This window comes from Gopherus evgoodei, chromosome 11 (genome assembly GCF_007399415.2).
Source record: "Gopherus evgoodei ecotype Sinaloan lineage chromosome 11, rGopEvg1_v1.p, whole genome shotgun sequence".
Classification (NCBI taxonomy): domain Eukaryota; kingdom Metazoa; phylum Chordata; order Testudines; family Testudinidae; genus Gopherus; species Gopherus evgoodei.
This window is the reverse complement of record NC_044332.1, coordinates 68,438,935-68,466,692: the sequence shown is the minus strand read 5'-3', so window position 1 is coordinate 68,466,692 and position 27,758 is coordinate 68,438,935. Positions and strand designations below refer to the sequence as shown.

The 27,758-nt window shown below is 46.9% G+C and overlaps 1 protein-coding gene across 2 annotated transcripts in view; it reads right to left on the bottom strand.

Annotated features, from left to right (window-relative positions):
* Nucleotides 1-10,492: 10,492 nt before the first annotated feature.
* Nucleotides 10,493-27,758, bottom strand: part of ITGB5 (integrin subunit beta 5) — a 110,950-nt gene continuing 93,684 nt past the window's right edge. The window contains exons 11-15 of one of the 2 annotated variants that reach the window (XM_030580187.1): nucleotides 21,538-21,760; nucleotides 20,202-20,305; nucleotides 15,184-15,300; nucleotides 11,982-12,148; nucleotides 10,493-11,090 (exon numbers count right to left, since the gene is read on the bottom strand). In XM_030580187.1, the coding sequence (XP_030436047.1) occupies nucleotides 10,995-11,090; nucleotides 11,982-12,148; nucleotides 15,184-15,300; nucleotides 20,202-20,305; nucleotides 21,538-21,760 (707 nt within the window). In that variant the 3' untranslated portion in view covers nucleotides 10,493-10,994. Of the gene's footprint in view, nucleotides 11,091-11,981; nucleotides 12,149-15,183; nucleotides 15,301-20,201; nucleotides 20,306-21,537; nucleotides 21,761-27,758 lie in introns of those variants that run through there. The other variant, XR_004002630.1, reaches the window with a different exon arrangement.

Here is a 27,758-nt window from a genome sequence, read left to right as displayed (position 1 = left end):
GGTTCAGGGGCTGGCGCCTCCCGCTGAGGCCTTGAGGGGAAGAGGGAGGGATTCAGGCCAGCAGCAGTCTGGCCCGAAAGACCTTGGGCGTGAACTAGTTTTTCCTGTGTTTCCTTAAGTTTAAGCTTAAGCTTCTCTTGGGAGTCCTTAAGACTCCTCGTATGAGATTCCTGGCGCCGTTTTCCCATGTCATCATGCCAATCAAAATACGCATCAACCTGCCCCTGGGATACGGCGTTGGCAAGAAGCGCGCCTCGCAGGTGCACAATCTTGTCAAGGTCGAAACTCCCTTCTAGGGAAAATTGCAGTTTTGGATCATCTCTGGTGTACCAATTCCATTTCTTTAGGTACTTACATGTCGATTGGCCATAGTTTGAGTACATATAAGCAGCAGGTGTGCCTTTTGGCAGGACCAGGATGCCCTTTGACCCTCCGGGCCCCATTTTCAATCAGCGCCCTTTCACTCAAGCCTTTCACACAAGGGATGTTTTACAACAGGTTGCCACAACTATCTACACCTGAATTGGGGTGCTTGGACCCGCCAGCAGCTCCATGACTATCTACACCCATGGGAGGGTGCTTGGACCCATCAATGGTTCTGTGGCTATCTACACTCTACCCACATTCAGATGCTAGGACTCATCGGTGGAAGGGAAGAGGTTAGGGTAAAGGATAGCAGGATAGGGTCACAGACCCAGACCTAGACAGGCTCCTCGCCAGGCATGCCATATAGAGGAGACCTAGTCTCAGTCAAGGTCCTGACAAACATTCCAAGGTGTGGTTGTGGGGCTTGCTTTCGAGGCACTCCCGGTCATGAGCTTGTTAGCTTCGCAGGAGACTCGGGGCGTCTTCCCACAACCGTCACTCACTCCGGTCTTGCGATCTTTATCCTCACACACACACAGGCATGCAAATCAAGATCCCGACACAGCCATCAGGGCAGAAGACAGGATCCAGCCAATTACGGCCAGATCAAACCTACGGACCGATAGGAGCTGGTCCAAGGCCTACCGAGCCACACCCAGTGGCTCTCCCTGGGGAACAACCAGATCCAGAGGAACAGAACTGGACCAACCGAGATCCCGATGAACAGAACGGGACCAAACAAGATCCGGGTGAACAGAACCGGATCAAAGGGCATCAGGCCTGTCTGATGAATAAAAGTTCAGATCCAGCTCATAACTCACCCAAATCCTGAGCCTATTAATCAGTCCTCCACCAACAACCCACAATAGAGATTTCAAAAGGTCGTTTACCTTTCAGATGGGCCCACGTGGGAGACTGCCCGTGGTCCTCTGGTCTGAGGAAGTCATCTGTGGATCCCAGACGAGCCCCCAAATTCAGCTCCATACCTCAAGCTATGCTAGATCCTTCTGTGGCAATGTGGCCAGCTTGTCCCAGAAGGAAATGCTACCAACCCATTCTGGCGCTGTGGAGGATGGGAATCCATAACCTATGGTTCAGTTTATGAAAAAAAGCTGCTATGTGACTAGAACTGTTTATAGCCATTGCAGCAGAGGCAAGTGTCATGTTCTAGTTAGCAGTACACAACAAATGAAAGTTTAAAAGTTAAGGGTGACTCAAGCCAACATAGTCACAAAGACAGTCACAGGTTGGAGCTTGTGGAGCAGATCAAGCATGGTGGGGAGCCCATCAAACCTGGGTTTCCCACGACCCAGCTCAGCGGGCTGGCTATTGGATATTCTTTGTACAGGTGGAGCATGCCTCCTGGGTCAGGCTCCACAAGTGAGATAAGCAATGAACCATTCTACTGTGCGACTGCCACCAGCGCTTAGGTATGAGCTAGACTTCTGGCCAGCTCAGTAGCGGTGGGGTAGTGGCAGGACTTAGGTGGCTTTGTGGAGGCTCCATGGGGCAACTGTAGGCATGTACAGGGTGAGGCAGCAAAGTAGTTTTGTAAATATCAGTGTGAGTTAATATACATCTAGCACCCAAAGGAATCCAAGCACCTAACTCCCTTTGCCTTGAAAAGCCCAATAGGCACGTGAGTGACTCTTTAGGCTCCTCATCACTTTGAGTCTCAGTTCTCCCATCTGTAAAATGGGGATAATAGCACTGCCCTACCTCATATCGGTAAAGAAAGATGATGCTAAAGAAAAGGAGGTGCTCAGCTACTGCAGTAACTGTGTATGTGGAGGGGGAAGAGGGTGGAACCCCCACAGAAAAGTTATTTATTAAAAAGCAGCCCTGGGGGTGGAGGGGGTGTTTCTCATCCCTGCTTGAGGATGGAGATTACAATATTGGTTAAACTGTTGTGCATTTAGTTCTTTTGCACTCATCAAAATACTGGTGTGATTAGCATCACCTGTAGATACACACTGGGATGTTTCACAGCCTTATCCACAGCATGCCATTGTTAGGACCATGAAAATGGGTGAATGAAATGCAAGGGGAAGGGTTTTCTGATTGCAATAGTGATTTAGACCAGAATCCACTTTGGAATATGAACACTCCTACCCCACCCAAAAAAGCATCCCCTGCCTATGCTATGACCTGTACAAACCCAGAAGATGGCTTTTGTAATGTCATGGTGGCTCTAATTTGGCCAGGCCTGTACTGACATTTTTTGCATCACATGAGCCCCTAAGATATTTTCCTCCTTAGTTTTCATGCAGGAATGGGAGCTGTGGTCAGGCTACGTAAGAACTTTAGGGCCACAACAAGGCGTTATTATGTGACATGTATCATTCCCACGGCTTGGTCATACACTAGCCTATCAAAGGGCAGGTCAGATTGTCTAAATAGTTACAGTCCCTCTCATCATCATGGTCACTCTGTTTACTTTTTCTGCCTTTTCTTTTAACTTGGAAGTACTGTACTGGGCTCAGCTGGTGCCTCTTGTGGTATGTACATGCTATTTCTGTATAATGATCTAAGCAAAAGCCGACTCATAATGAGAGCGTTTGGGGCTGAGTAGGCCCAGTAGCGGGAGGTCGCTCTCCAGGTCAGTTGCCAAAGCCCCTCTTCAGCATTTCGCTCCTCAGCTGATCAGGGAGCTGCCAAAATGTGCAGGCTTTTGAGGCTCTTGTTCTAACTCCCTCATGCATTGTATGGGAAGCCTAGCTCAGAGTTGGGGGTTTTACCTGGCAGACCATATCGGGGGTGAGGTAGTCCAGTGCTGAGGGAAGAAGTGCGGAAGTACGCATGCTTTGAGGAACTGTGCCAGAGTGAATGGCGTCCGGGCGAAGAGGAAGGCTGTGGCAGAACCGAAAGCAAAGCCCTGGACTCCTTGGTGCCAGCTGGATGTTTCAATCACAGGATCAGATTTTTTTTCCCCCTCATACATTGTTAGAAGTTTCATACCATTCACTGAAGCAACCAACCAAAGTGCCACTTCTGACCCACTGAACTAAGTGGTGCAGAGGTCAGCTGTAAGAGAGAGATTGTCCCATTTGTGTGCTCTGTAGTGACCATTAATCAAAGATGCTGAAAAAGACTGAGGCTAAGATGCTGAAATACTAAGAACCATCAAAAGCACAGCAGGACCACTGGGTTTAAACCCATTCCACCACCTGCCTAAAAAGTTCCTGCAAATCTGTTAACAAAAACACTATTAGCTAATGAGTGGGTGGGAGTGTGGGCGTGTGCATGCTTGGTAGCGGAGTAGCTACAGCATCTATCCTAACCCAAGAGGTTTATACCCTCAATTATACCCATAAAGCACCATAGCCTAATGGCACATAACCGTGTTAGGAGACCCCAGCAGAGGGCCCTGTATTAGTGAATGCCTCCTGTAGAGGAAGGGGCTGGAGCAGAGCCCACTGTGGCAGGCATGTTCCAGCAGTGACCATACACTGGATCCAGCTTCTAAACCATCCAGCGAGCTGCAGCCTGTGCAATAGGCCCAGTGGCAGGCTCGCGCAGCTTCTTGGGAATGTTTTGTTTAATGTTGTGCATTACAACTAAAATTGAATCACAAATGAACTGTGAGATGACCCAATTTAAAAGTAATCTGCAAAAGGAAAGAAAATTGGAGTGATGGCATTTTATTGCCGCCTTTATGAGGAATGAATAAAGCCCCTCCACACAGGCATAAACCTGTACATTACACAATCTGTAAGACACTCTGGCCACGGTAAGAGCCAGTCAGACAGTGACATCACAGACATCAACTGATAGAGGAGAATTGGTTTTTAACACCCATTATTTAAAACTCTCTCTTTTGTTTGGTTTTTTGATTGCGGGGATTCTGCCGCGTTCCAGCCACTGCTGGCTGCCCAGGACTGTAGACAGTGGTTCCAATGGTTAAATTACCTTTAGTTTTAGACTAGTGTGTGTGTGTGTGTGTGTGTGTGTGTGTGTGTGTGTGTTAAGCTAAACTTCTCTCACTTCAGTCTCTGTCACCTGTTATGCCTTTGGTCACTCCATTAAAGAGTACCATGCTTGTACCATGAGAACTCTCCCTTGTAGCTACTTCTAGCTCATAATGAAATCATTGCTCAACCATCTCGTTGCTACACTGAGCAGCTTCAGTCACTCACCAGCAAGGCAGATGTTTCCAGCCTGCGTAGCAGGCTTGTAGCTCTTTTCTGAGCCCTTGCCAACGTTGCACCATCATTGTGAACTGCAGCGAGCAGCACTGAGCACTGGAAGCCAGCTCTTACCAGGCTAGTGCTAAAGTTAAGTGCAAGCAGAATTGGTTTGGTTTTTTTTTTTTAAATGACAAACAAAACAAGCCAGGCTTCGTGTATCCAGGGTAAATAAAAACTTTCTCACATGGCCCCCGCCTCACCCCCTCCCACCGCCCCCCTTACAGGGCAGCTTTAAGCATGTCGCCAGTGACAGCCAGTCCAGTCTGGTTCCAGCTGCTGAGGACAGCAAAGTGGTTCTGTCGTGTATTTTAGTTTTACAGCGCAGAGTTGAAGAACAAGCTTCTTTCGTCAAATCAGGGCAGCCTGGGGAAAGCGTCACTGGTTTTTGAGACCATCCCCCGCTTCACCCCTATTTGACTGTGCTGCAAACAGCTGTGATTTGGGACCAAAGGGCAGCCTGGGTTTTCCTAATACAGGAGCACCCCCTGTCCTTCCCAAAAAAAAAACACCCCAAACCTCAGCACTTGGTCTGAAAGTGCATGACCTCAGCTCTCTGCTCAGGCAGGTCACCCAAGAAGAGCTGTTTTCACTTTAGCAGGCTTTGCCTTGCCAGGGCAAAGGGAGGTTGTTTTTGACCATAATCACACTAGCACATTGGTAACACCAGTGGTTTCCCTGTGGTGTGGCAAGTGCCTGGTAGGCTTAGCAGAAAGTAGTTAGTAACCAGCAGAGGTGAACGTAAGCTGGTCCGGTCTGGTGCTGCATACCGGTAAGACCTGGTGTGGCATGCTGGACCAGACTGACTTCCCCAGGCTGGTGCTTTAAAGGGCCCGGGGCTTCCTGCAGCGACTGGAGCACTGCTGGGGCTCGGGTGGCATTTTAAAGGGCCGGGGCGCCTGCTGCTGCAGGGAGCCCTGCCCCTTTAAATTGCCACCCTAGCCCAGCTGCTGGAGCCCCAGGGGAGCGACGACAGGGCTCTGTCGGCGATTTAAAGAGCCTGGAGCTCTGCTGCAGTAGTGGCAGCGAGAGCCCTGGGCCCTTTAAATCGCCCCTGAGCCCCGGCACTCCCAGATGCCTCTGCAGCTGGTAGCTCCGGTGAGTGATTTAAAGGCTCTGGGGCTCCTAGCTGCAGCTGGAGCCCTGGGGTCTTAAAATCTTGATTTTAAAGGCCTCCCCACCTCTTCCGGTTGAAGCCCTGCCTTTTCCGGTTGACGCCCCGCCTTTTCCGGTTGAGGCCTGGCACCCTGCTCAAGACTCTGGCATACCAGTAAGTCCTTTAACTTACTTTCACCCCAGTAACCAGTCAGGGCCGGTGTAACCAATAGGTGAACGAGGCGGCTGCCTAGGGTGCCAAGATTTGGGGGCACCAAAAAAGCGGTGTGCCCCCCCGCCCCGCAATTTTTTTTACACTCTTGCTCCTGGTGGGAGGAGGGGAGATGGGCCACTCGCAGCCGCATTACCACCTATCTCTGCGGGCATCCTTTGCACCCACAGGTCCCTCCCTCCACCATGCCCCACATCATTGCCCACCCACCCACTGATGCCAGCCTGGAGCCAGCAGCTGGCCCTATTGACAGCAATGCCGCAAGGGAGGGGGAGGGCAGGAGTGGGGGAAAGGAAGAGGCGACCGTGACCATCGCTCCACCTCCGGGAGTGGATCATGGCCCTGCCAGAGGATACAGGGTTAAAGAGCTGCAAAAGTGTAACCATCCTGAGCACAGGCCACCTTCCAAGACTTCATCCCCTTCCATCCCTGCAGCTCTGTGGCGCAGGTAAATAGAGCCCCATTTGGGGGGAAACTGAGGCAGAGAACAGGGACGTGACTTGCCCAAGGTCACCCGGGGAGTCATTGTTGGAGTCCTGGTTTGAACACAGGAGATCGAGGCTCCTAGTTCTGCACTGGCTCAGACTATCAGACCAGAGGCCGTCAAGCCCTGAGCTCTGCACCTGCCCGCATAAGATATTAATCTGGGATTCAGGGGCAGCACACTGCAGGTTTTCAGTGAAGAAACACGGCTGCCTCGAGCCCTTATGGCTACAAGGAAAATCTTCCAAAGGTGATGGGCGTATAGCTGACACAGTTCTGTCTGCCTGAGTCTGCAGCCAGCCTGGGACAACAGCTCTAGGAAATGTGGCAGTAACGGTTAAATCTAATTACGACACCATCAGAGCCAGATGTTCATGTAACATGGGTGACCAGTTGTGTGGTGCACAAGCACTGCAAGTATGAGAGCAACTCAGGTTAAGTGCAGCTGAATGCTAGGCATGCTGCAGCACCCAAGAGATTTTTGTTCTCCCACTGATGCACCAGTAACTTTACTAGGTAGAAGTTCAGTGACCACATTAGGGCCATATCCTCCCACCTCCCAGCATTGGGCCAACTGCCCCTCATCATTCTCCTGGTTGCTTGTATTGTTAGTGATGGGAGATCTGCTGTGGATTGCGGGGTGCATATGGACCTGCCTTTGCGGGCTCAGTCCTGGCCCAGCAGTTGAAATAAATTGCCCTGAGTTGCAGAAGTACTGAGAACCCTGGAGTTCCCACAGACAGCGGGGGAACCGCCAGGGCTCAGCAGCTCTGAAAATCAGGCCAAGAATGACAGGCCGAGCTCTCTGAGTAAGGGGCTTAAGTAACAATTGGCATGGGGCAGAGTAAAGCAACCAGGATGGTCATGACGGAGGCTGGAACTCTGTCCTTGCCTCACACCTGTGAGGAAGACAGGTCTTCAGACCCCCCCCGCCCCGCCTGCATTGTACTTTCCAGCCCAGGAGCAAGGAACCATTTCACATCTTGGAGCTGAAACCCAGACCAGGGAAGTAACTTGCCTGAAGACATCCAGTGAGTTGGTGCCAGGGTGGAGAATAGATCCCAACCCCCAGCTCTGGTCTCTGATCCCCAAAACAGACCTTTCCAGCACCATTGCGGGGGGAAGGGCAGGAGGGTCTCTAGCCAAGTGCAAGAGACCCATGGCTATTTATTTTCATTATATATGTAGACTAAATAATGAAATTAATAAATTTTCAAGTCGACCGTGTATTAATTCTAATGAACAATGCGACATTATGCTGTATTCATTTTTTAAAGTTTATAATAAGCAATGGTCTGGCGGGGCGGGGGGCGGAGGGCGCAAAAGGTCCTGTAACCAGTGATGTCACAGAGATAACTATTGGGCGTGAAATGACTCGAGGGGCTTAGCTACCGCTTCGACGACACTTTGTTCATTGCATTAGTATGGTGCTGTGATTTTTCTGCCCAGCGGTTAGCCTACCTCAGTGGGCAATAATTCCCGGGGCCAGGCCACTCCCTGGGGACAGCTGAACAAAGCATTCTGCTTGTGCCACCACCTCAGGCCCCACTGCTGATGTGCCCCCCTGCACCAGGGACTGTGCTGGCTTTACACTCACTGGGGAACTCTGCCACGGGCAGTGAATCCTGAACAGGGAAGTTAGGGACAGATTCCATCTTGGTTGTGCTGCACGGCACATGAACGGTGCAAGGGAGCGCCAGAGGGCGATGGGGAAGAGCTTCTGACCCCACAGCCAGGGGTCAACACATGCTAAAAACATACTGCTCTCCACCACTATCTTACAGCCTAGCAAAGGGTAGCCCTAGCTGGCCAATGCGTCCATTATGCCACTTGCCTTGTGGGCCAGACCATTTGCCCTGCACGCTCGACCTGCAGGGATGCTATTAAAACAACTCCCCCCTACCATAGGCACCACTATTGGCCAAAGGCAAAACTCCTAATCTGCTTGTGTATGCACTGGACCGTGACCAGCAAGTATCTGCTGAAGACACCAACAACTCCCACAACCAGGTCAACAGGGAACTGGAAACAGAGACTTGAGAATGGTGACTTGTGTGGCTTGCTGCACGTTACACTCCAGGTTACAGTTGCTCTGGGCTTTGGCCCAAAGCTAGTGTAACCCCCACACCTTCTGGGTGTGGTGTTCTGGCCCATCTAGTGGCACTGAGACCACTTAAAGAGAGAGAGATCAAATGAGTCTGTTCTACAGGCTTAGCTAAGAGCCAGCTGGCTTTTTGCTTATGCTGTGGAGGCTCATGAACTAAGTTCCAGAGGTGCCCGGTTTGAGCCTGCCTGCTGACAAGTGGGGTCTGTCGGCTTTCCACTAGCACTGCTAGACAGAAAACTCCTGTTCGCTCCAGTGAGCACTGCAGTGCTGGCACCTTGGCAGAGCACAGCTTTTGTCCGGCTGCAAGGCACGCATGGGTGCCGCCAGCAGCAGCAGGGCGGCAGTAAAAGGAGTCTCGTCTCAGCACATCAGGGCAGAGTTGCCCTCTGGAACGTCAGCTGATCTTTACAGGATGACTGAGCTCGTGTGCCCGCAGGAGCCACACAGCCACTGGTACCCTCGGAACTGCTGCCCAGGGAGTCATGCCAAACCCTGCCCCCTCCTGTGCAGAAAGACGGCATCGTTTCTGTTGCCGCTAGAACTGCCGTGAGTGCGATAGAGAAAGCCGAGCCTCTGCATCCCTGAGTGTTTTACGCCTCCTGGAGCCTGAAGAGAGGCTCCTCACTGCACCAGGCTTGGGCTTCCTAGACACCACCTGCTGGCTCCTGCCTGGGAGCTGCCAGCTGTTGCTCTCTGGCTGCTGAGCCCCTGGTCCAGTGTTGACCTTTCAGACGTCCCCTGGCACTTTAGGGTCTGGCTACACAGCTGCTGGGAGGTGGAATTCCCAGCATGGGCCAACATACACATGCTAGTGCCTAAAAATAGCCATGGTGGCATGGAGGGCAGCTTGGGCTAGCAGTCCAGGTACATATTGGTGTGACATGGTGGCTACGCATACGTTCATGATACAGCAGTTTTCATATGAGCAACTCTGTAATATTACCACAGTTTGTACAGCCCTCTCCACCCAAATGATCACAGAGAACTGGTTCCCTTCTTCGCCTCCCACCCCACCCCGGCCACAAGCATGGACCCACCTCCTCTCTTGACTCCCTGCTGCTCGGTTCTCAAAAATGAGTCATTCAGGAAGATCTCTGCAACCACAGCTTCCACTGATGCTGACAGGCTGCAATTTGCAGAGCTGCAGCAATCCCTGCTCAGCTATTTTTAGTAGTGTCTCTTGGGGTCCTTCAGCCTTTCCATTAGAGCACAGGGCAGGGGGCTGTAAACATCCTGAAGGCGAGTTGTTTATGGTGAGAAAAATAAGTGCTGCTGTTTACATAGGCAGGGGAAAAAAAAAATCAAAAGGGGATGCCTGGGACCATGACCCATTTCCAGAGGGAAAAGCAAGTCAAACCAATGACAATCATTTGTTTGTGCTTTTTCCTGGCACATTTCCTGCCGTTGACTAGCTCAGGGCAGAGTGACAAAGTCAGCAACACAGACCGGAACAGTGGCAGCTGTACTGTCTTGTATGTATTTTCCGCCGCCAAAGGCCTGCTGCAACATTCAGATTGGGCCAACATTGCAGCAGTCAGATGGAATAGCTTAAACCCTGCGGTAGGGACACGGACAGGAAGCTTCAGTCTCTAAAAACCATCAGCCATTTGGTACCAAAAGCACAAGCCATTACCCCACTGCTCGTGGAAGAAGACTGCGCTTGTAAGTACCAGGCTGTTCTAGCCTCTTGCATAACACAGGGCAAAGAACCTTTCCATAGGCTTCTCCCAGGCTGCCCCTTCCATTGAGCAATACGGGAAAGCCGGGCTGGTTGCAACAACTGTTTGTGTCCCACACACCCAGTTGAGAACCCCAGCACTAAGCTGACGTGGGACGTTTGCAGCAGTCGCCATGGCTGCAATTGCTTCTTTGCATTCACTTCAATGTATAGCTCCGCTTATAAGAGTTTAAAACGGATCCATTTATGCTTACAAGAGTTAAAAGCAGCTACCTTCCAAAAATGCATTTGCTGTGGGGAATGCCAGGGAAACACTGGACGATACTGATAACATCATATATGCACAACAGTTTTATTTTTTTAATATAAAAAAAGATTCTAAAGCCTGCACAACACCTGGATCCTAGTTTTTTACACAACTGCCTCCAACACCTCGTTTAAGCTAATTTGCCCCTAAAGATTTGCAATGGCACGGTCTCCCTGAATTTGGCCTAGTCACCTCTTCTACCGGTATATGTCTGAAGCTGCAATATGGCACTTGTTTCGCTGAGCTAGAGGGTTTAAGGTATCCAAGAAGCTGGGGTATGAAGAGTTCCGCACCTCTCAGAGTCAATAAGCACCAGCAATGAGCCCAATAGCATGTCTTTGTGTCCAGGAATCATGCAGCACATGCCCTGCTGAGCCACTTGTCTTTACTGTGCAAATAACAGCCTTCTGTCAATGATCGGTCTTGTTTTAAAGGTATTCTCCACTGAAAAGGATTCCAGCTTCAATTCAGGAAGCAGCAATGAAGTCAAGCAATTGTCCACAGCACTCCAGTTCTGGTTGCGTCAGATGTCTCATATGCAGTCAATCAATTGTGCCATTATAGGACTTACTTAGCTTGTTGAATGTGAAATCTAAGCTATGCGTAGAAATAGGCTTTCGGTAAAGAGGATTGGATGCCTAAAACAAAATCCAACAGAAAAGAATATGAATGACAGTAACACTGATAGGAAACCACATTTGCTCAGAGATAAAAATCTCCATTTGGCTTCCTCTGGAATGTGTTATTCAAATACAAACAGAAACTGGGTTGCTGTGGTGTCCTCATAGCAAACCTGGTAGCAGACTGCACCAGTGTTCCATCTAATTCAGTATCCTGTCTCCTAATTCTAGGAGAATTTCCTAGAACCTAGAGCAGATAAGGTTCAAAGGTAAGGCAAAGCAGCGAACACAGGAAAACCTGCAGAAGCCATTTCCTTATTGACATTTTCAATTGACAAAGCTAACCAGGATGGGGCAGAATCACCACAAAAACCATCTTATAGTTTCATCAAAAGACAATGTACATTTTAAGTAACAGGATAATCTTCAATGCAATTACAATGGGCTTGCTCAAAGTTAGTACTTTAGACTGCAATGGGTAGTTACAATCTAGACCGTAAATTCTGTCTCCTAATGTGTGGGTGTACAAAATCTAGCACAACAGAGCCCTGATCTCAGCTGAGGGATCTACTATTGTAATATCAATATTAAAATTGAAGACTGAACAAAACATTGCCGAGTATTTAGATATTCCCTTATGCAGGGTGCAGCATTATTCCCTTATAAGGAGCTGCAATTAACCAAAGTAAGAGCACACACAGCTCATTGGGGCCAGGCTACCCCAGCCCCACACCTGCGTGAAACAGGGCACAATTTTGCCAATAGCCTCTTCATATCAAGTCAGACAAGTCTTCCTTTAAGTCTGACACTCTCATCATGAGCGTCCATGTGCCTTATGGCCCCCCCATCCCCAATCCATGAACCTTCTCCAACCCTACCCCTATCCCTACCCCATGCAGTGCCTCTCACCATTTCATATCTCGCCCGGGAGCGTTCGCTTTGGAATCTGGCAAACTCCCGTCTGTCGTGAATGGTGACAAGCAGCTTCCAGACAACCAGAAGTACAATTCCTATCAGTAAGATGATGCCCACCACGGCCAGCAAGATGGTCAGGGCGTTGGGTGCAGAGCCACACTCTAGTGAGGGAAAAAAGAAAATCAGCTTCAGTGAGGGACATGCCCTAACATAGGATGTGCACTGGGTAACATTAGACCATTCAGATGCAGGGAGCAGAGAGAGCGAGAACTCCACAGACTAAGATGGAGTGGCTCCTGATTTACACTGTCACAAGAGATTTACCTTGGCGTTGTCCTTTCTATCTGAAGTTTTAAAGCGATTTTCTCTAACACAAATAGGGGAAATTGTGCCCCATTGATGTAAATCACAAAACTCCCATTGACTTCAATGGGGTGCAAATTTCACCCAACATTTGTTTATGATCTACTGCACTGCTGCCAGCAACACCAGCCACGTTTATGTAATGCAGGAGGACCCAGTGCAAGCACAGAGGGTTAAGGGCTGAGTAAAACTGACAAAGTGCCAGGAGCAAGTGGCTGTTTCAGCTCCTGGACATCCTGAGCATGAAAATAGGAGATCATCAGAATCATTAAGCGAGTCTATTAAATAATGGTTAATCACTCTGCTATTTCAATCAGGCATAAGATGCTGCAAATGTAAATTTTGCAGTTTCTTGAGGCCAGGTCCAGAATGGCTTATGCCTCAGGAGATATGTGCAGACTTGCTAGCAGCTATTGTGCCATGCTGATCAGTTCATTTCACAACACCACAAGGGTGTTTGTTTGGGAAAATGGCTTGCAGCTTATTAAAGGAATAAACACTTCACATGCCAGAAACACAGCTGCCTTCAGCCATGGTCTAGAGCACAGGTAGGCAACCTATGGCACGGGTGCCGAAGACGGCACACGAGCTGATTTTCAGTGGCACTCACACTGCCCGGGTCCTGGCCTCCAGTCTGGGGGGCTCTGCATTTTAATTTAATTTTAAATGAAGCTTCTTAAACATTTTAAAAGCCTTGGTTACTTTACACACAACAATAGTTTAATTGTATGTTATAGACTTATAGAAAGAGACCTTCTAAAAATGTTAAAATGTATTACTGGCACATGAAACCTTAAATTAGAGTGAAAAAATGAAGATTCGGCACAGCACTTCTGAAAGGTTGCTGACCCCTGGTCTAGAGAGACCAGCAGGATCACATGCTAGTGGACACAAACAATATATGCTACTTGGGCCAGGATCAGTGTTTGGAAATAAATAGAAAAAAAATATCTATAGTTGCTGTGGTTTATGAACAGGAGCTTATGAGCAGGAACACCGAGAATCTCACAATTAATTCAGCTGGCAGGTGACTGTATAGGGGCTGTATCTGGAAACTCAGCACACTGGATGCTTTTAGATTTGACAATAGATATTTCTGATTTCTTCAGCCAGGTTTGTGATAAAGTTTTGCAGTCATCTTAATGCCAATATCAGAGAGGAGCACAGGCCATGAAACTCAGCATTTGGATTAGGGGTGTTGGGTCTCTGGCCCAGAAGTGAGCTCCTAGCTGGGTAGACTAGCCCCCGGCCCCTCCTCCCCTGCAGCCTCAGCTTGCCGTGCTGCCAGCGCTCTGGGCGGTGGGGCTGCAAGCTCCTGCCGGGCAACGCAGCTGCAAGAGCCATCTAGAGTGAGCGGTGGTGTGGCTAGCTCCAGCTGGGCACTGCGGCTGCCAGTCCTGGTGCTCTGAATGGCATGGTAAGGGGATGGGAAGTGGGGGGGTTGGATAAGGGGCAGGAGGTCATGGAGAGCAGTCAGGGAACAGACAGAGGTTCTGGGGGAGGAGGGTGGTCAGGGGACAGGGGGGTTGGATAGGCGTGGGAGTCCTGGGGGACCTGTCAGGGGGTGGATTGGGGGCGGGGCAGTCAGGGGACAGGGAGATGGGGAGGAGTTGGATACGGGGTGGGGTCCCGGGGGGGTGGTTAGGGGAAGGGAGTCCTGGGAGGGGGTGGTCAAGGGACAAGGAGCAGGGGGAGTGGTTTGGATGGGGGGGTTCTGAGGGGGTCAGTCAGAGGGCGGGAAGTGGGAGGAGGCAGATAGGGGGTCGGGGCCAGGCTGTTTGGGGAGGCACAGCCTTCCCTACCTGCCCCTCCATACAGTTTCAGAACCCTGATGGGGCCCTCAGGCCAAAAAGTTTGCCCACGCCTGCTCTAGTCAATGCATTTTAAATCATCTAGATTCCTTTGCTCTCTTCAGGACTGGCTTTTAGCCCAACCAGTTCAAGCAGCTGTTTGGGGACCCACACAGTTAGGGGCTTTGTGCCAGCTTGGATGACAGGTTGCACCAATTTCCTGCCTCTTCTCCTCCCCCTCATGCAGAACTAGAGACTGAAGTAACTCACCTCACCTCCACTCTGATACCACAATGGAGTCACGCGCCCAAAATGATTGTGACCCCTCACTGCTCCTCAACTGTCCCCCACTGCTGTGTCTCCCCTTTCCCTCCACTGTCTCGTGCTCTGTTGCACATTTGGGAGGGAAATCTCTGTCATATGTGCTCTCTCAGACTCCTCCCTCTCCTCAGTGGTGTCTCTCCCAGAACCCACCTCACTCTTCCTTTTGGTGCCGTATCTTCCGAGTATCCCTGCTACCCTAGTTCAAAAACACACCTCATCATGTCTCAAGGAGGCTGATACTAAGTCTAGGGACAGGCAGAAACAAGGCAGCACGCACACACAATACCATCATAGAGCCTCTCTCTACCCCATCTTGGTGGCCTTGTGACAGATTTATGTTGCAACAGGCTCCCTACTGTGGGAGAATTTAACAGCAGGACCTGGAAAACGGTCTTATGTGGGACAGTAGAGATATATGGGTGTAGGACCAGAGGTGGCGGCACTGACATGCTGATTTTCCGCTCCCCATCTAACCCAGCTTAGAGTTCCATGAACTGTAAGGTCAGCCTGGACTCAGTTTCCCCAAACATCGATCTTAGTTTCCTTAAAAGCCTGTTTCGGAGGAGGACTCCAAGCTTTCTCCTTACCCAGAATCTGCTAATGCCGCTATTACTGGGGAGCAGTTAGCCCTTCTGACAAGCAGGCACATTCAGCAGTAGCCTAGCATCTCTTAGGAGCTGGCATCTTATAACAAAACAAAAAACAAATGCAGAAACAACCTGGCTTTTTGAGGACAGTGAGATTGGACTTTCCACTGGGAAGTTCCGAGTAGGTGAACTTCATCACACAGTCATTCACGGGATAGACACACAGGACCGAGTGCTGGTCATCTGTTTCTGGAATGAAATGAAAAACATTCCTGAGGTTCTGTTAGCAGTGTAAGAGCCCAGTGCATCTCAAACATACGTTAAACACTGAAGACATTCTGTAGCATTTGGTGGTACGGCATCTCCACATGATGATATAATGTTCAGACATTTGTTGTTCAGCTGTTTTCTTTCTGCAGGAAGAAAAGCCTCTACCGTTCAAAGATCTGGCCTCAGAACTGGATGTGTTTTCTGGAATTCTATAACTCTGGGGACTTTGAATTCCTTTAAATACGAGGAGCTTCCTGTTGGTACATATGGTGCACATTATGGAACAATTCAAATAGCTGAAATAGAAGAAACCATTAACACTAGAGGGAAGAAAAAAAACCCACAACCCAACCACGGTACCTTAGCTTTGTATCTATCATCTGGACGCTCTTCTATGAATACAAGTAAATGGCTGTGAAGGAAATGTTTGGGTGCGTTTAGCCTACTTCATACAAACAGAGAAATTAATATGGGTCTCTGAAAGAAGGTCAAGCAAATCAGAACCCTTGAAAAATCCCTTTGCAAGTTCAGCAGCACTTCCCTTCACATACTGGAGAAGTTGGGGGAAAATACAAAACAAAGAGGGCCTGGAAATGAGCGCAATCTGATTGTGATTTGTGGGGAAGGTTGAGGTTTAAACAGAACAACAGAGCACTAGCAAACATGAAGATCTGGAGAGATGAAAATACTCAGTGCTGACATCCTTCAGTGACAGGCACTCTACAGATACCCACAGGGCCACATCAGAGAGCCAGTGTGGTCTGGTGGGCAGGGCACCATCAGGAGAATGGGGTTCTAATCCCCTGCTTACTACATGACTTTAGGCAAGGCGCTTCCCCTCCCAGCTTTTGCCCTATTTAGGCTGTAAGAGATGGTCCTTGCCCTGGAGATCTCACTACGGGTATGTTCGCCCTGCAAATCAGCGGTGTGATTGCAGCTCGAGTAGGCATGCCCGTGCTAGCTTTAATCTAGCTAGTGTGGCTAAAACGCAGCAGTGAAGATGCAGTGGCACAGACCCTCCATGGCTAGGAACATGAGTACATCCCCAGGGTTCCAGGCAGGCTTGGTACAGCCATGCTGATGCCCGGGCCACCACTCAATCTTTTTAGCCATGTTAGCTAGATTAAAGGCAGGGGGCGTATCCCAAGCTGCAATCACACCTCTGACTGCAAGGTAGACATACCCCGTGTGTTCCTACAGTGCTTGGTTGGGATTTCTAGGCACTAGCGTAACACAAGTAATAATTAACGATCACGCACACAAATATTTTGAAGAGGTTAAACTTGCACTCAGTGGTCCATGTAACAGGAAGATACTCAGGGCAAATATAAAAACTGACATGATGTTTTCCTTCGACAGTACCATCCTTTGCAGGTTAAAAAGGCAGCCATTTTTCTTTTCCTTTCTCTTAAATTTGGAAAGCTGTGAATAAAGTGATGGATATCAGTCCAGCAGCAAACGGTTGACATAAATGAGGATGTTAGCAAAACCACAATCCATTGCTCAACTTGCATTCCAAATGTGCTAAATTGTTTTATCTCCGGAAACAATCAGGAGGTTTATTTTTTCAAGATTGACATGGAAGTGGGGGGTGGGGGCGCAGGGGGAGCGAGAGGAATAAGTTGAGGGAGAAAAGATGAAAGTGGAGGAGTGGCAGGAAATTAGAAGACTTGTTTGAAGTAGGAATTTGTTTTGGTTTTTTTAATGTACCACAGAAGAAAGAGCAGGCTGTTTGTGCTACTGCTGCCATTATAACTAAAAGGTCTGCCCGTGGTTTCTTTGGAAATCTTGTCATTGCAGGGAAGTTATAACATGGGTGCAAAATAATCAGTTTGATTTCAAATGTGCTGCCCTGGCCAGTCTCAGTTCCAAGTAGAGCTTTGTAGCGTTTAAAGCAGAGGGCTGAATTCCATGTATAATTAAGGTCGGTAAACTGGGGTACAAATTGCAGAGTATTCACGGTTCCCCCTCAATCCCCACTGAGGTCACTGCGAGGTTTGCACCATCATCAAGGGTAGAATATAGCCTTTATGTACCAACTAAGCTTGTCGGCTGGGATTTGCAAATGAGCTGAAGGGAGTTAGACACCCAAATCCCATTAATTTGAAATGAGAGCAGGACAGCTAACTTGCTGAGGCACCTTGAAAATCCAGGCTACAGTTACCATTGCTAGTAGTAGCTGCTGAGTGCCTTACTCTCAGATTCAGTATTAGTGGGAAAATTACCATATTTATGAGCCTGCTACTTCACCCTATTAGTTTTCGTCCTTCTGCATTTCCTCTGTCTCCCTTCTCCTTTCTGTGTGAGACCTGGCCTCACTAGAGAAATGATTATCCCTCCATTAGAGTAACTGCTGCTAACCGTGCAGTGATACAGCTGCATCCACGTTAACACTAGTGTAAGCAAATCTCAACTTTCCAGCCCTTAACAAGCATCTGTAATGTGCACTATATAGTGTGAATATACCGTCAGCCAGGTTTTGGTCTCAGTCTTACTAGGCTTCAGATCCTCTAGTAATTGAAATTAAAAAAAAGTAATAACGAATAAAAGCAGTTTCTGGCCAAAACAAGAAAGTTTAAAACTAAACTTTGGCTGTTAGTTGTCCTGCCCCGTCTTCCAAAACAGCAGGGGAGCTCGCAAACCACAGGCATGATTCTGTGCTTCTACCCAGCGCCATCTCACAGGGTGCAAGTCAGCACAAAAAATGTGGCCATGTGTGTTGAAAGACTTAGGCATGAGAGTGGAACTTCAACCTACACCCCTGCGTTTTCAGTCTTCAAACAAACACCAGACTAGTCACGTGGAAGAAGCTTTTTGTGAAGAGGCTGGAGGGATTTAAAGTGGCCTGATGACCTTGCAGCTTTTACAGTGAGCTGTTATTAAATGTGGTGTCACAGACCCAGTGTTCGAATCTCTTGGTGCTTGTAACAAGGCTGAAAATAATATGGGAAGAGGTAGGAACCCCACTGCTCACATTGTTTAAAACTAGCTCAAAGCATGTGAGAAGGGAACAGACACTGGATGGCAGACTGGGAGGAAGCTGGAAAAGGACAAGGTTACCTATCACATTTTCACCACAAATTTCTCTCCTTTCCCCCTTCACAGACTCAGCAAAAAACAGTTAAAAAAAGTTACAAATGTGAAAGGTTAGAGACGACTTAATTTATCTGCTCATTCAGACAAGGCCGTCCGTTCCACCCCAACGTCCTCATCTTTCTGTGCTAAGCCCCTCCCTTAAAGCTCACTTCTTCCAAGAGGCCTAGAAAACATCCCACCTCAATGAAGTGTTCATATTACAGACTTAAGGAGGGAGTGTGCCAGAAAAAAACCCAACACAAAACATGTTGCTCTAACACAGGGGCTGACAGCCTTTCAGCAGTGGTGTGCCGACTCTTCATTTATTCACTCGAATTTAAGGTTTCGCGTGCCGGTAATACATTTTAACCTTTTTAGAAGGTCTCTTTCTAGAAGTCTATAATATATAACTAAACTATTGTTGAATGTAAAGTAAATAAGGTTTTTAAAATGTTTAAGAAGCTTCATTTAAAATTAAATTAAAATGAAGGACACCCCCCCCCCCGACCAGTGGTTGGGATCCGGGCAGTAGTGAGTGCCACTGAAAATCAGCTCGCATACCATAGGTTGCCTACCCCTGCTCTAACAAGATACTTGCAAACTCTTCCTGCTCAATCACTTGCCATTGGGTTGCATGCTGTTCCCCTTACTTCCTGTATTAACTATAGCCTAAAAGCACATAACACAACTCAGGTGGTCTTCATATATTCTTTACTCCTAGGTCATTTGTGCACTAGGGTAACCCCGGACAGTGTAACTTCATGGCTGCCCTAAATATTGCTGGCTGTTAACAGTTCTTCAGGGCAAGGATCTTGTCTTCTTACCTCTCTATACTAGGCCTAGACATCCTTGGTATTATGTATATAAAAATATCTTTTAAAGTAACTTTTGCTTCACTACATGGCCAAAGCTTCTGAATCATGATTCATTTCTCTTGCTGAAGGATTCATTTGACTGGGATCTTGGCAAGTTTTGGCAGTGCAGACTGGTATGGGTGTATCACTTAACCAAGACAGCTTCCTATTAACTCTATGGATCACAATGTAACCAGGCATGTGAGTTTTGCATCGTCCCTGTCTTCATAAACTCTCCCATTTACTCCTGCCTCTGTAACAAAGCAGAGAAAAATCTAGGTGTATCTCTAAGACCTTCTAGAGGGAAGAAAGAGTGTAGACTCCCACAAGGCAATTAATTGAGTATGAAATTTTACTTAATAAAACGTTGATTCAGAAGATAAAGCCAGCATAGCAGCAATCCTCAAAAAGAAAGCTGACAGCAAAAGTGCAGCCAGTATGACTTATGTAAATATCTGGAATAGATACATATTAAAACCAAACAGAGAAACCTATTTGATTAACAAAAATGGTTCTTCACTATTAAGAGATTAGGTAGAAAACTGGTTGATTTTACTTTTAAAAACAAATCAGGTGCATGCTCATAATGTACACGGGAATTGAAATGCAGTGTTTAGATTCTGAATTCCAGATCTAATCTGAATCTAGTAACATTTACTGTGTCAAGATTACAAGTGTTATGTGTAGCTGATATGGATAAGAGAATAAACCCAGCACATGGTAAATAGTTGGATCGGGGGTGTATGTTGTAACAGTGAAGAGATTATAACCTGGGGGTAGAAAAATGGATTAGCCTTTCTAAATCCAGATTTTTATTTGTGACCTACTTTATGGAAAAGCTTCAATGCCAATCAGGGTAAATACAATTCTTTGCAAAGACCAACTAAAGCTAGCCAGTTGCAATAGCCTCATGCCTGAAGTTCCCATACGGTACTGCTGTACATTACTTACTGAGGACATCCACACGTGTAATGATCTCATCCTTGCAGTGTTTTGGGCAGGTTTGGTTATCAGCCAGCCCTCCTGAGTTATGTAACATGCACTCAATGCAGTCCCTTCAGGAGGAAGACACAAAGAGAAAGACTAAACATCTTTGAAACCACAGGAACATTCAGACCTGCCACACAAACTGTTTGCCAAAGGGAATCTTGACCTATTAATCCAAAGAGTCAGGGGCATGCGCAAGAATTTAAATGTTACTGTTTTGGGTAGGGGGGTGGATTGTGGAGGGCACAGAACTCCTCTGGTTGGGAGAGACAGCAAACTCCCCCTGCTCCTGGGCTGTGGGGGGAGAGCTCTTCAACACAGCCCAGGAGCAGGAGGAGTTCTGCATCCCCCACCGGCTATTGGGGGGGTGCCCCTGCTTGTGCCCCTTGTGCACGCCCCTGCACATAGTCACACATCTGCATCATAAAAGAAATAGAAACCTTTTGGCCCAGCATCTCCAAATTAAGGACAGATTAACCCTGGAGGTGGGGCTGAATTGCAAAGTTCCCTGGTTGTCTGGGTGTGTTTGTATTTGGAACTTTGGTGTAACCCCCTACAGCAGCCCTGAATGTTCTCTCATTTCAGGCATTTGGGGATCTAGATTTCTTGTGTGGGACCATCTCGGAAATGGCTGAAAGCAGAAAAGACAGACATCATAAATATTTGTTGTGAAGCTACAAGCATTTAAATGATCAAAGCAGCTTTTCCAGTCTCTTAAATCATAACCATCCCCTGGCATCCTAGTGCTGTCTCCGTACCACATAGCAAGATGCATTGAAATGAAACCCTTGCTCCAGGCAGGGGAAGCAGATCTGTTTGCCAGTAATTACCCAGTAGAACCCACATTAGAACAAGGCATGAAATGACCTGTATTGGTCAATTTCTGCCAGGCTCAAACTGGTTTGCAGGAAAATTTCCCAGAGAGGCATCTGGACACCTCCAGCCACATGCTAACAATTCCCCAGTGCCGTTCCATAATCCCCTGTGTGCCCAAAAGGACAGGCAAATTCTCCCACAATTCATTGGAAAAGACTCAGAGTGGTGCAGCATACTGCTGCGCAAAGAACCACGGGAGCCAGACGTCCTAGTGACACACACATGGGGGAACACAGGGCAAACACTGCTTACACCTGGGCTAGGCTAACCCAGGTGCCATCTCTGCAGTGAAGGTATACCCTCAGGCAGCCGATCCAACCTGAAGCAGTGATAGAGGCCCCTTATTTGAAGGACTTCTGAAATCAAACACAATTTCCTTTCATAATGCAAAGTGAGCCATTCATGGGCACAGTTGGTGAGGTACCTTTTAGTGCTGCAGGCACCTGGGCAGGTAGGACATTTCTCGCACGTCTCTCCAAAGGCTCCAGGCTCGGTGCATTGGCATTTCCCACAGACACAGTTGCCTCTGCCACTGCACATCTGACTGTCATTCGAAATGCAACGGTTAGTCTCTGTTGAGCAGTTGCAGTTGTCTCCGATGAAACCAGCATGGCACTTGCACTCCCCACAGTGACAGTCTCCATGGCCTAAAGATAAGCGATAACAAGCACAAACAGCAGACTTCAGTGCAAGTGAACAGATGTGCTACAGGGAAAAACCTGGGGTTGGGATGCAGTGACGCTGCTGGAGGTAAAAAGGAACAGGGAGGCATCAGTAACATTCTTGATGTTCCCGAGCTGAAGGGAGGGAGTTAAAAAGATAAAAAGATGAATGCACGACAAGTGCTTAAATATCAAGTTACTTGGGGCCTTAGATAGAAAGTTCTTAGTGTCTAGTTATTGTTCTTACTATTGTAACATCCAGATTGGCCCGCAGTGGCAAAATCAGTCTGAACTTTTACAGCCCAGTGACAATAGTTTTCTATTATAACCTTCCTCTCCAGCCAACATATGACTGGCTACTACAGATTTAATGCTGCAGTCAGAGCAATCAGAATCTGGCCAAAGTATGGTTGCTTTCATCTCTGTTTTCTCTGGATTAACATTTTGGATTCCTAGAGGCCCTTTAAAGTGTTACTCCTCCTATTCTATTACCCACTTATACAGTGATTGACATTAAAGTGCAAACAAAGCCCTGATAGCACCTTTCACCAACAACTCATTGCAGGAATAAAATATTCTTAACTGCTGCAAAGACGTAGATATATACTTTGCTGTGCCTGTTACTGTCCATTTCAGATATTCAGGATTCTAGGCTTTCAAAGACGTGCAGAATGGGCCAAGCAGAGTTCCTCTTCCCTCTTCTATTTTTGTAAGAAAAATTTCAGTAGTAGCCTAAAGTTTGTTGCTGAGTCAACATGAAGACTCCAGTCAAGTGAAATGGAGAATTGTTACCCCCTGGTTTAGCGTTAGGATTTCTGCTGTTATTGGATCAGTTTTAAAAAGGGGGGGGGGGGAACCCCTCAGATAATTTAAAGCTGAGGACAGCTAGAGGTGAAGTTCTTTCAGCTTGCAGAGTTCTTCATTGTTCCTGCCTGGTAAAAGAAACAAGCTAATAAAGGATACGTTTGTTTATATATCTGCAGAGGGCTTTCTAAATGGCCTGAGCATTTCAATGTAAATCCAGCTCTCCCGGTTTACCACAGAGGGAAGCAAAGAAAACCCTTCCCTGACAGTGATTTAAAGCAGAAGGGCCTGAAAAGTAGCAAAAGAACAGCTGAGCCTTTGATTCTTCACTGCTGAAAGCTGGCAAAGGTTCTGAAACAACACCGTTAGGAATATTGCTTTTTAACCCAGATGTGGCTAGGTCGCAGCTGCACAGAAGTTGATGTTAAAGAGATAGATACTGCTGGGCACTGGAGAGCTATGGTACAGTCAGTATAATCTCGATACTCACTGTACTTAACCAGTGGAAGCTGAAGCAGATACAGAAAAAACAGAATTTTTGGTCACTTCTCTACAGTCTTCTTAGTATAGCATCAGATTTTCCTAATGTACACAGTGTGGCAATCAATGGAACTGCCCTCGCTGGGTTTTATGCCTGGCCACCTCTTGTCCACATGGCTCAGAAAGAAGAGCTTTCTCTCTCCACCTTTCCCCAAGCTCCTTCTGTCCCTCAGGTGTAGGACTGAGCTTTACTGTAGAGTGATTAAAGATTGTTAGAGTGCTTTTTACAGCACTTTCCTGTTTAATGATGAACTACTGGACACTCACTTCCTATGCTACCTTTTCTAGGTAGATCCATAGCTAGATTCAGATGGGTTCCCCACCACAGAAGGCTGTTGGGAGGACAAACGTATTAGATTGTCAGGTGCTCTCATACTGAGGTGAGGGGCACCAAGATAAATACCATAGATTGATTTAAAAATGCACACAGTGAATCTAACAATTGTTTTACCCTAAAGTTTGGGATGAATTTAGGGTGGCTGGAAATTAGTGGTCCACGCCAGGCACAGAGTGGGCAGCTGCTGTACAAATGCTTCCTCCTCCCCCTGGTCTCTGCAATGGTTTGTGACAAATCCAAATGCCTAGGGTTCAGTCTTTCATGTGACTGGTCCTAGTTTTGACCCTAGGTCTGAGCAGCGGAAGGCTATTGGATTAACCATTTCATAAGCCAGTTCATCATCTTTCCCTCCCCTCTCCTTTAACAGATGGAAATATATGAGGGCTTCTTTGGGAGAGTTTTCCCACATTACAATACACAGAGGGAGCAAATGCATCAGAATAACCCCTGTCCACCCCCCAAATAAATCCAGTACCTCAGATTTAGTTGCCAAAAAATTATCCACCTAACTACAAGTTACATTCCTGTTTCTTAGACACTGTCATTGATGGTCCTTTGTCAACTCAAAGGAGAAGCAGCTGCACCTGCCACTGAAAATACCTCTCAACAGACTCAAAGCACCTTGCTCATCAAACAATGCAGTAGATCTGGCAGCAGTCCCTTGGGTTTGTAGGCATTAGACAAGAGTTCCAATCGTTATAGATAAACGGAGAATGCAATACAGTGGTGCTCCTCCAGCAAAGCCTCCTACTGCAGCTGTGGGACTTGGAGCTATCCTGAAAAGTCAATCATCTCAATGGCTTTCAGTTATTGAAAGTGGAGCATCAAGTTGTCAAGTGTGCGGTTTCATGAATCAACTCCCTGGAAATAATGCTGGGATACTTAACTACTTAACCCCAGGAGGAGGTCGCTTTCAAATGCATATTTTATAATGCCAAACAGGTTGAATATATGCTCATCAGCAAATTAATTACAGCTTCAGTTTCCCCACTGGAAACAGTCTCATGTTTCTCAGACAAGACTGCTAAAAAAATATATATGCAGATTCTTCTCTTCACCACAAGCACTCTTATTTCTCTGGCTTTCCATGACTCCTGCATTGGCAGAGGTGCCACAGCACATCTCAAATACAGGAGGTGGACAAGGATAGCTCAGTGGTTTGAGCATTGGCCTGCTAAACCTAGGGTTGTGAGCTCAATCCTTAAGGGGACCATTTGGGGATTGGTCCTGCTTTGAGCAGGGGGTTGGACTAGCTGATCTCTTGAGGTCCCTTCAACCCTAATAATCTATGATTCCATCTCAAATACAGGCACTGGAAAACAGGAACATAATGTATCTTACTAAGCACCTCATTTGCCCCAAAGCCTCATAAGGAGCATTCACACAGCCCCATCATTTGCTTGAGACTAAACTCGCTACTTCAAACTATTACAAGCCAGAGGGTGCCCGCATGTTTATTATATTCTCTCCAAATGCAATCTTCTTCCTCTCCTGTACCTGATATTGATAAGGAATCTGTTATCCAGGAGGGGCAGAATTCCTGAAACCTTGGAATTCAGCATGGTATTTGCATTTCATAGTAAAAAGGTTTGAATGCTTGCAGCCCCATGTGCCTCACTGACATATGTTAAGTGGCCAAGGATTTATTACTGTACATAAGATAATGTCTATGGCAAATTATTCCAGGACCCTGGCTCTAAAGATAAACCAAGGAATGGGACAGCTCATCAGGAAAGGCTCTCACTTCCAAACTGGGAATGTAATCTCAGACTAAGAGAGGAAGGTGTATTTTAATACACCTCCGAGCTAATAAAGTATCATGGCGCAGTTTTAATGTGTACAGTATTTAAAAAAAAAATCTTTGGTTTTGAATGTAACCTACTAGGGTTGGTCTGTATAGCCAAAGAGATTAATTGGATTTTCCAGACATAAAAAGACATTTTCTTCTGTTCCATACCTAAAATTAAATTATCTTAGACTCTTCAAGTCTCCAGATAAGACTAGGAAATGAAATGTTCTCTCTGAATTTGCCCTTAAACATCAGAGATTATTAATTGGAAACCTCCATTAAATGTCCCTGAATAAAGCTGTCTAGCTGATCCGTGTGCTTAACAAACTCCGCTGCAGTCAAAAGAGAAATCCGGATTAATAAAAGTCTTTAACTTGTCAAAATGCCCCTATGCTGCATCTCTGTAGGATTCATCACTAGCTCCTGTATAGCTGTGTCATAGATCAGAGTCTGGGAACAGAACAGCATAGGCAGTTTGCTAGAGAGGAGCTGCAGTGCCCAGCGCTGTTTAGGGAACCCCAGTATGCTTCACTTAATACAGCAAAGAGGCCAGTTGTACGGCCTGATCTTTAAAGATGCTGAGCACCCACAGCTCTCAGGAGAGCCTAAGATGCAGGCGCTCTGCACTTCTGAAAGCCATCCAGTCATGCTTTGTGTGTGCTGCACTATCATCAGCCATGCTCAGATCGTCTTCTGCTGTTACTTAAACATTTGGCAGAACATCTACTTGTCCTCATTTCACCCACCCACCCCCCTTTCTGGGATTCTTGATGAGCAAACAAGGGCCATCCAGAAGGCTCTCCCACCCATGGCTTCTCCTTTTCACGCTGGTGGCAAGAGCACAAAACAAATTAGAAGAATTGGCAGAGTGAGGCTCGGCTCTCTGTGCTGCTGCTGCTTTGGACTGCAAAGTAACATGTTCACAGGAACACATGCTGCTCTTCTTTGGAGAGTGTCTGGGTTGTACAAGAGACCCCTGAAGGGGCTGCAGCAATTAGATTAACAGATATTAGAGATTAAAAAGACTTCCTGGATCATCTAAGATATGCAAACTCACATGCATATGGAGGTCAGTGCAGGATTGTTCCCTTCCCTCCATCAGATTTTCGTGTACTTTGTTCAGTTTAATGTTAGAAGCGTCCACCATTTCCCATCGGAAGTTATTCCACCAATCAAGTACCTCTCTGCAGGACTTTTCGCCCAAAATCTAGCCTATGTTTTCCTTTAGTTAATTTCATCCCATGATTCCTAGTAACATCCCCCCTCATACTCTACTCATCCATTACTGTGGATTAAAGAGGGTTGGTTATTTTTTTAAGGTGGTACTAAATTTAGTTCCTGACAAATCTAGGTGTGTGCTCCTGTGCTGCTATCATAGTGCACATGCACAGACTTTGTCCTTCATAGAAACATAGAAGTGCAGGCCTGGAAGGGACCCTCAAGAGCTCCTCTAAGCCATTCCCCCACACCAAGGCAGAATTAAATATACCTAGACCATCCATGACAGGTGTTTATTCAACCTCCAGAGATGGGGATTTCACAACCTTGCTAAGTAACCTGTTCCAGTGCTTAACTATCCTTATAGTTAGAAAGGTTTTCCTCATACTTCACCTGAATCTCCCTTGCTGTAAACTCATTGTCCTAGAATTGATCACAATCCTCTTTATAAAAGCCTTTTACATATTTGAAGACTGTTTTCAGGTGCTGCCTCAGTCTTCTTTTCTCAAGACTAAACACGCCCCTTTTTTTTTAACCTTTCCTTATCCAGGTCAGATTTTTATCGTTTTTGTTGCTCTCCTCTGGACTTTCCCCAGTTTGTTCCCATCTTTCTTAAAGTGTAGTGCCCAAAACTGGACACAATATTCCATCTGAGGCCTCACCAGTGCCAAGTGGAGCAGAATTACCTCCCCTCTCTTACATACGATGCTCTTATTAATACATCCCTGAATGACAACTGCCTTTTTCACAGCAGCACCACACTGTGGACTTAGATTCTATTTGTGATCCGCTGTAACCCTCAGATCATTTATGGCAGCATTTCTGCCTACTTAGTTACTCTCCATTTTGTATATGGACATTTGATTTTTCCTTCCAAATGTAGTACTTCGCATGTCTTTATTGAATTTTTATCTACCGTTGTACCTTAATGGCTTAATTTTCCACCAGCCGATGTTTTGGTGAGAAGCAGTTGATGTCCAAGCTGGAAACTAGATCCTTAGGACTATGAAGTATAAATAGATAGATCTTGGGGGCTCCAGGAGATGAATAGTTGAAGGTGAAGAAAGGAGGGTGGTGGAAGACTCTCTGAGGCTTTGAACATTTGGAAAACATAGACCTCTATGTTTGGAAAAGAGTTATGGTTAGAAACAGTGTCTGCTTAGGCAAATAAATGAAACCACTTCCCGCTAAACAATTTCCATGACTCAGATGAGCCACAAGCTTTAGCTTTTGTCTGAGTTCCAAGGGTACAGATCACTGAGTTTTATGCAATGCAAGTCAACTAGCATGCACTG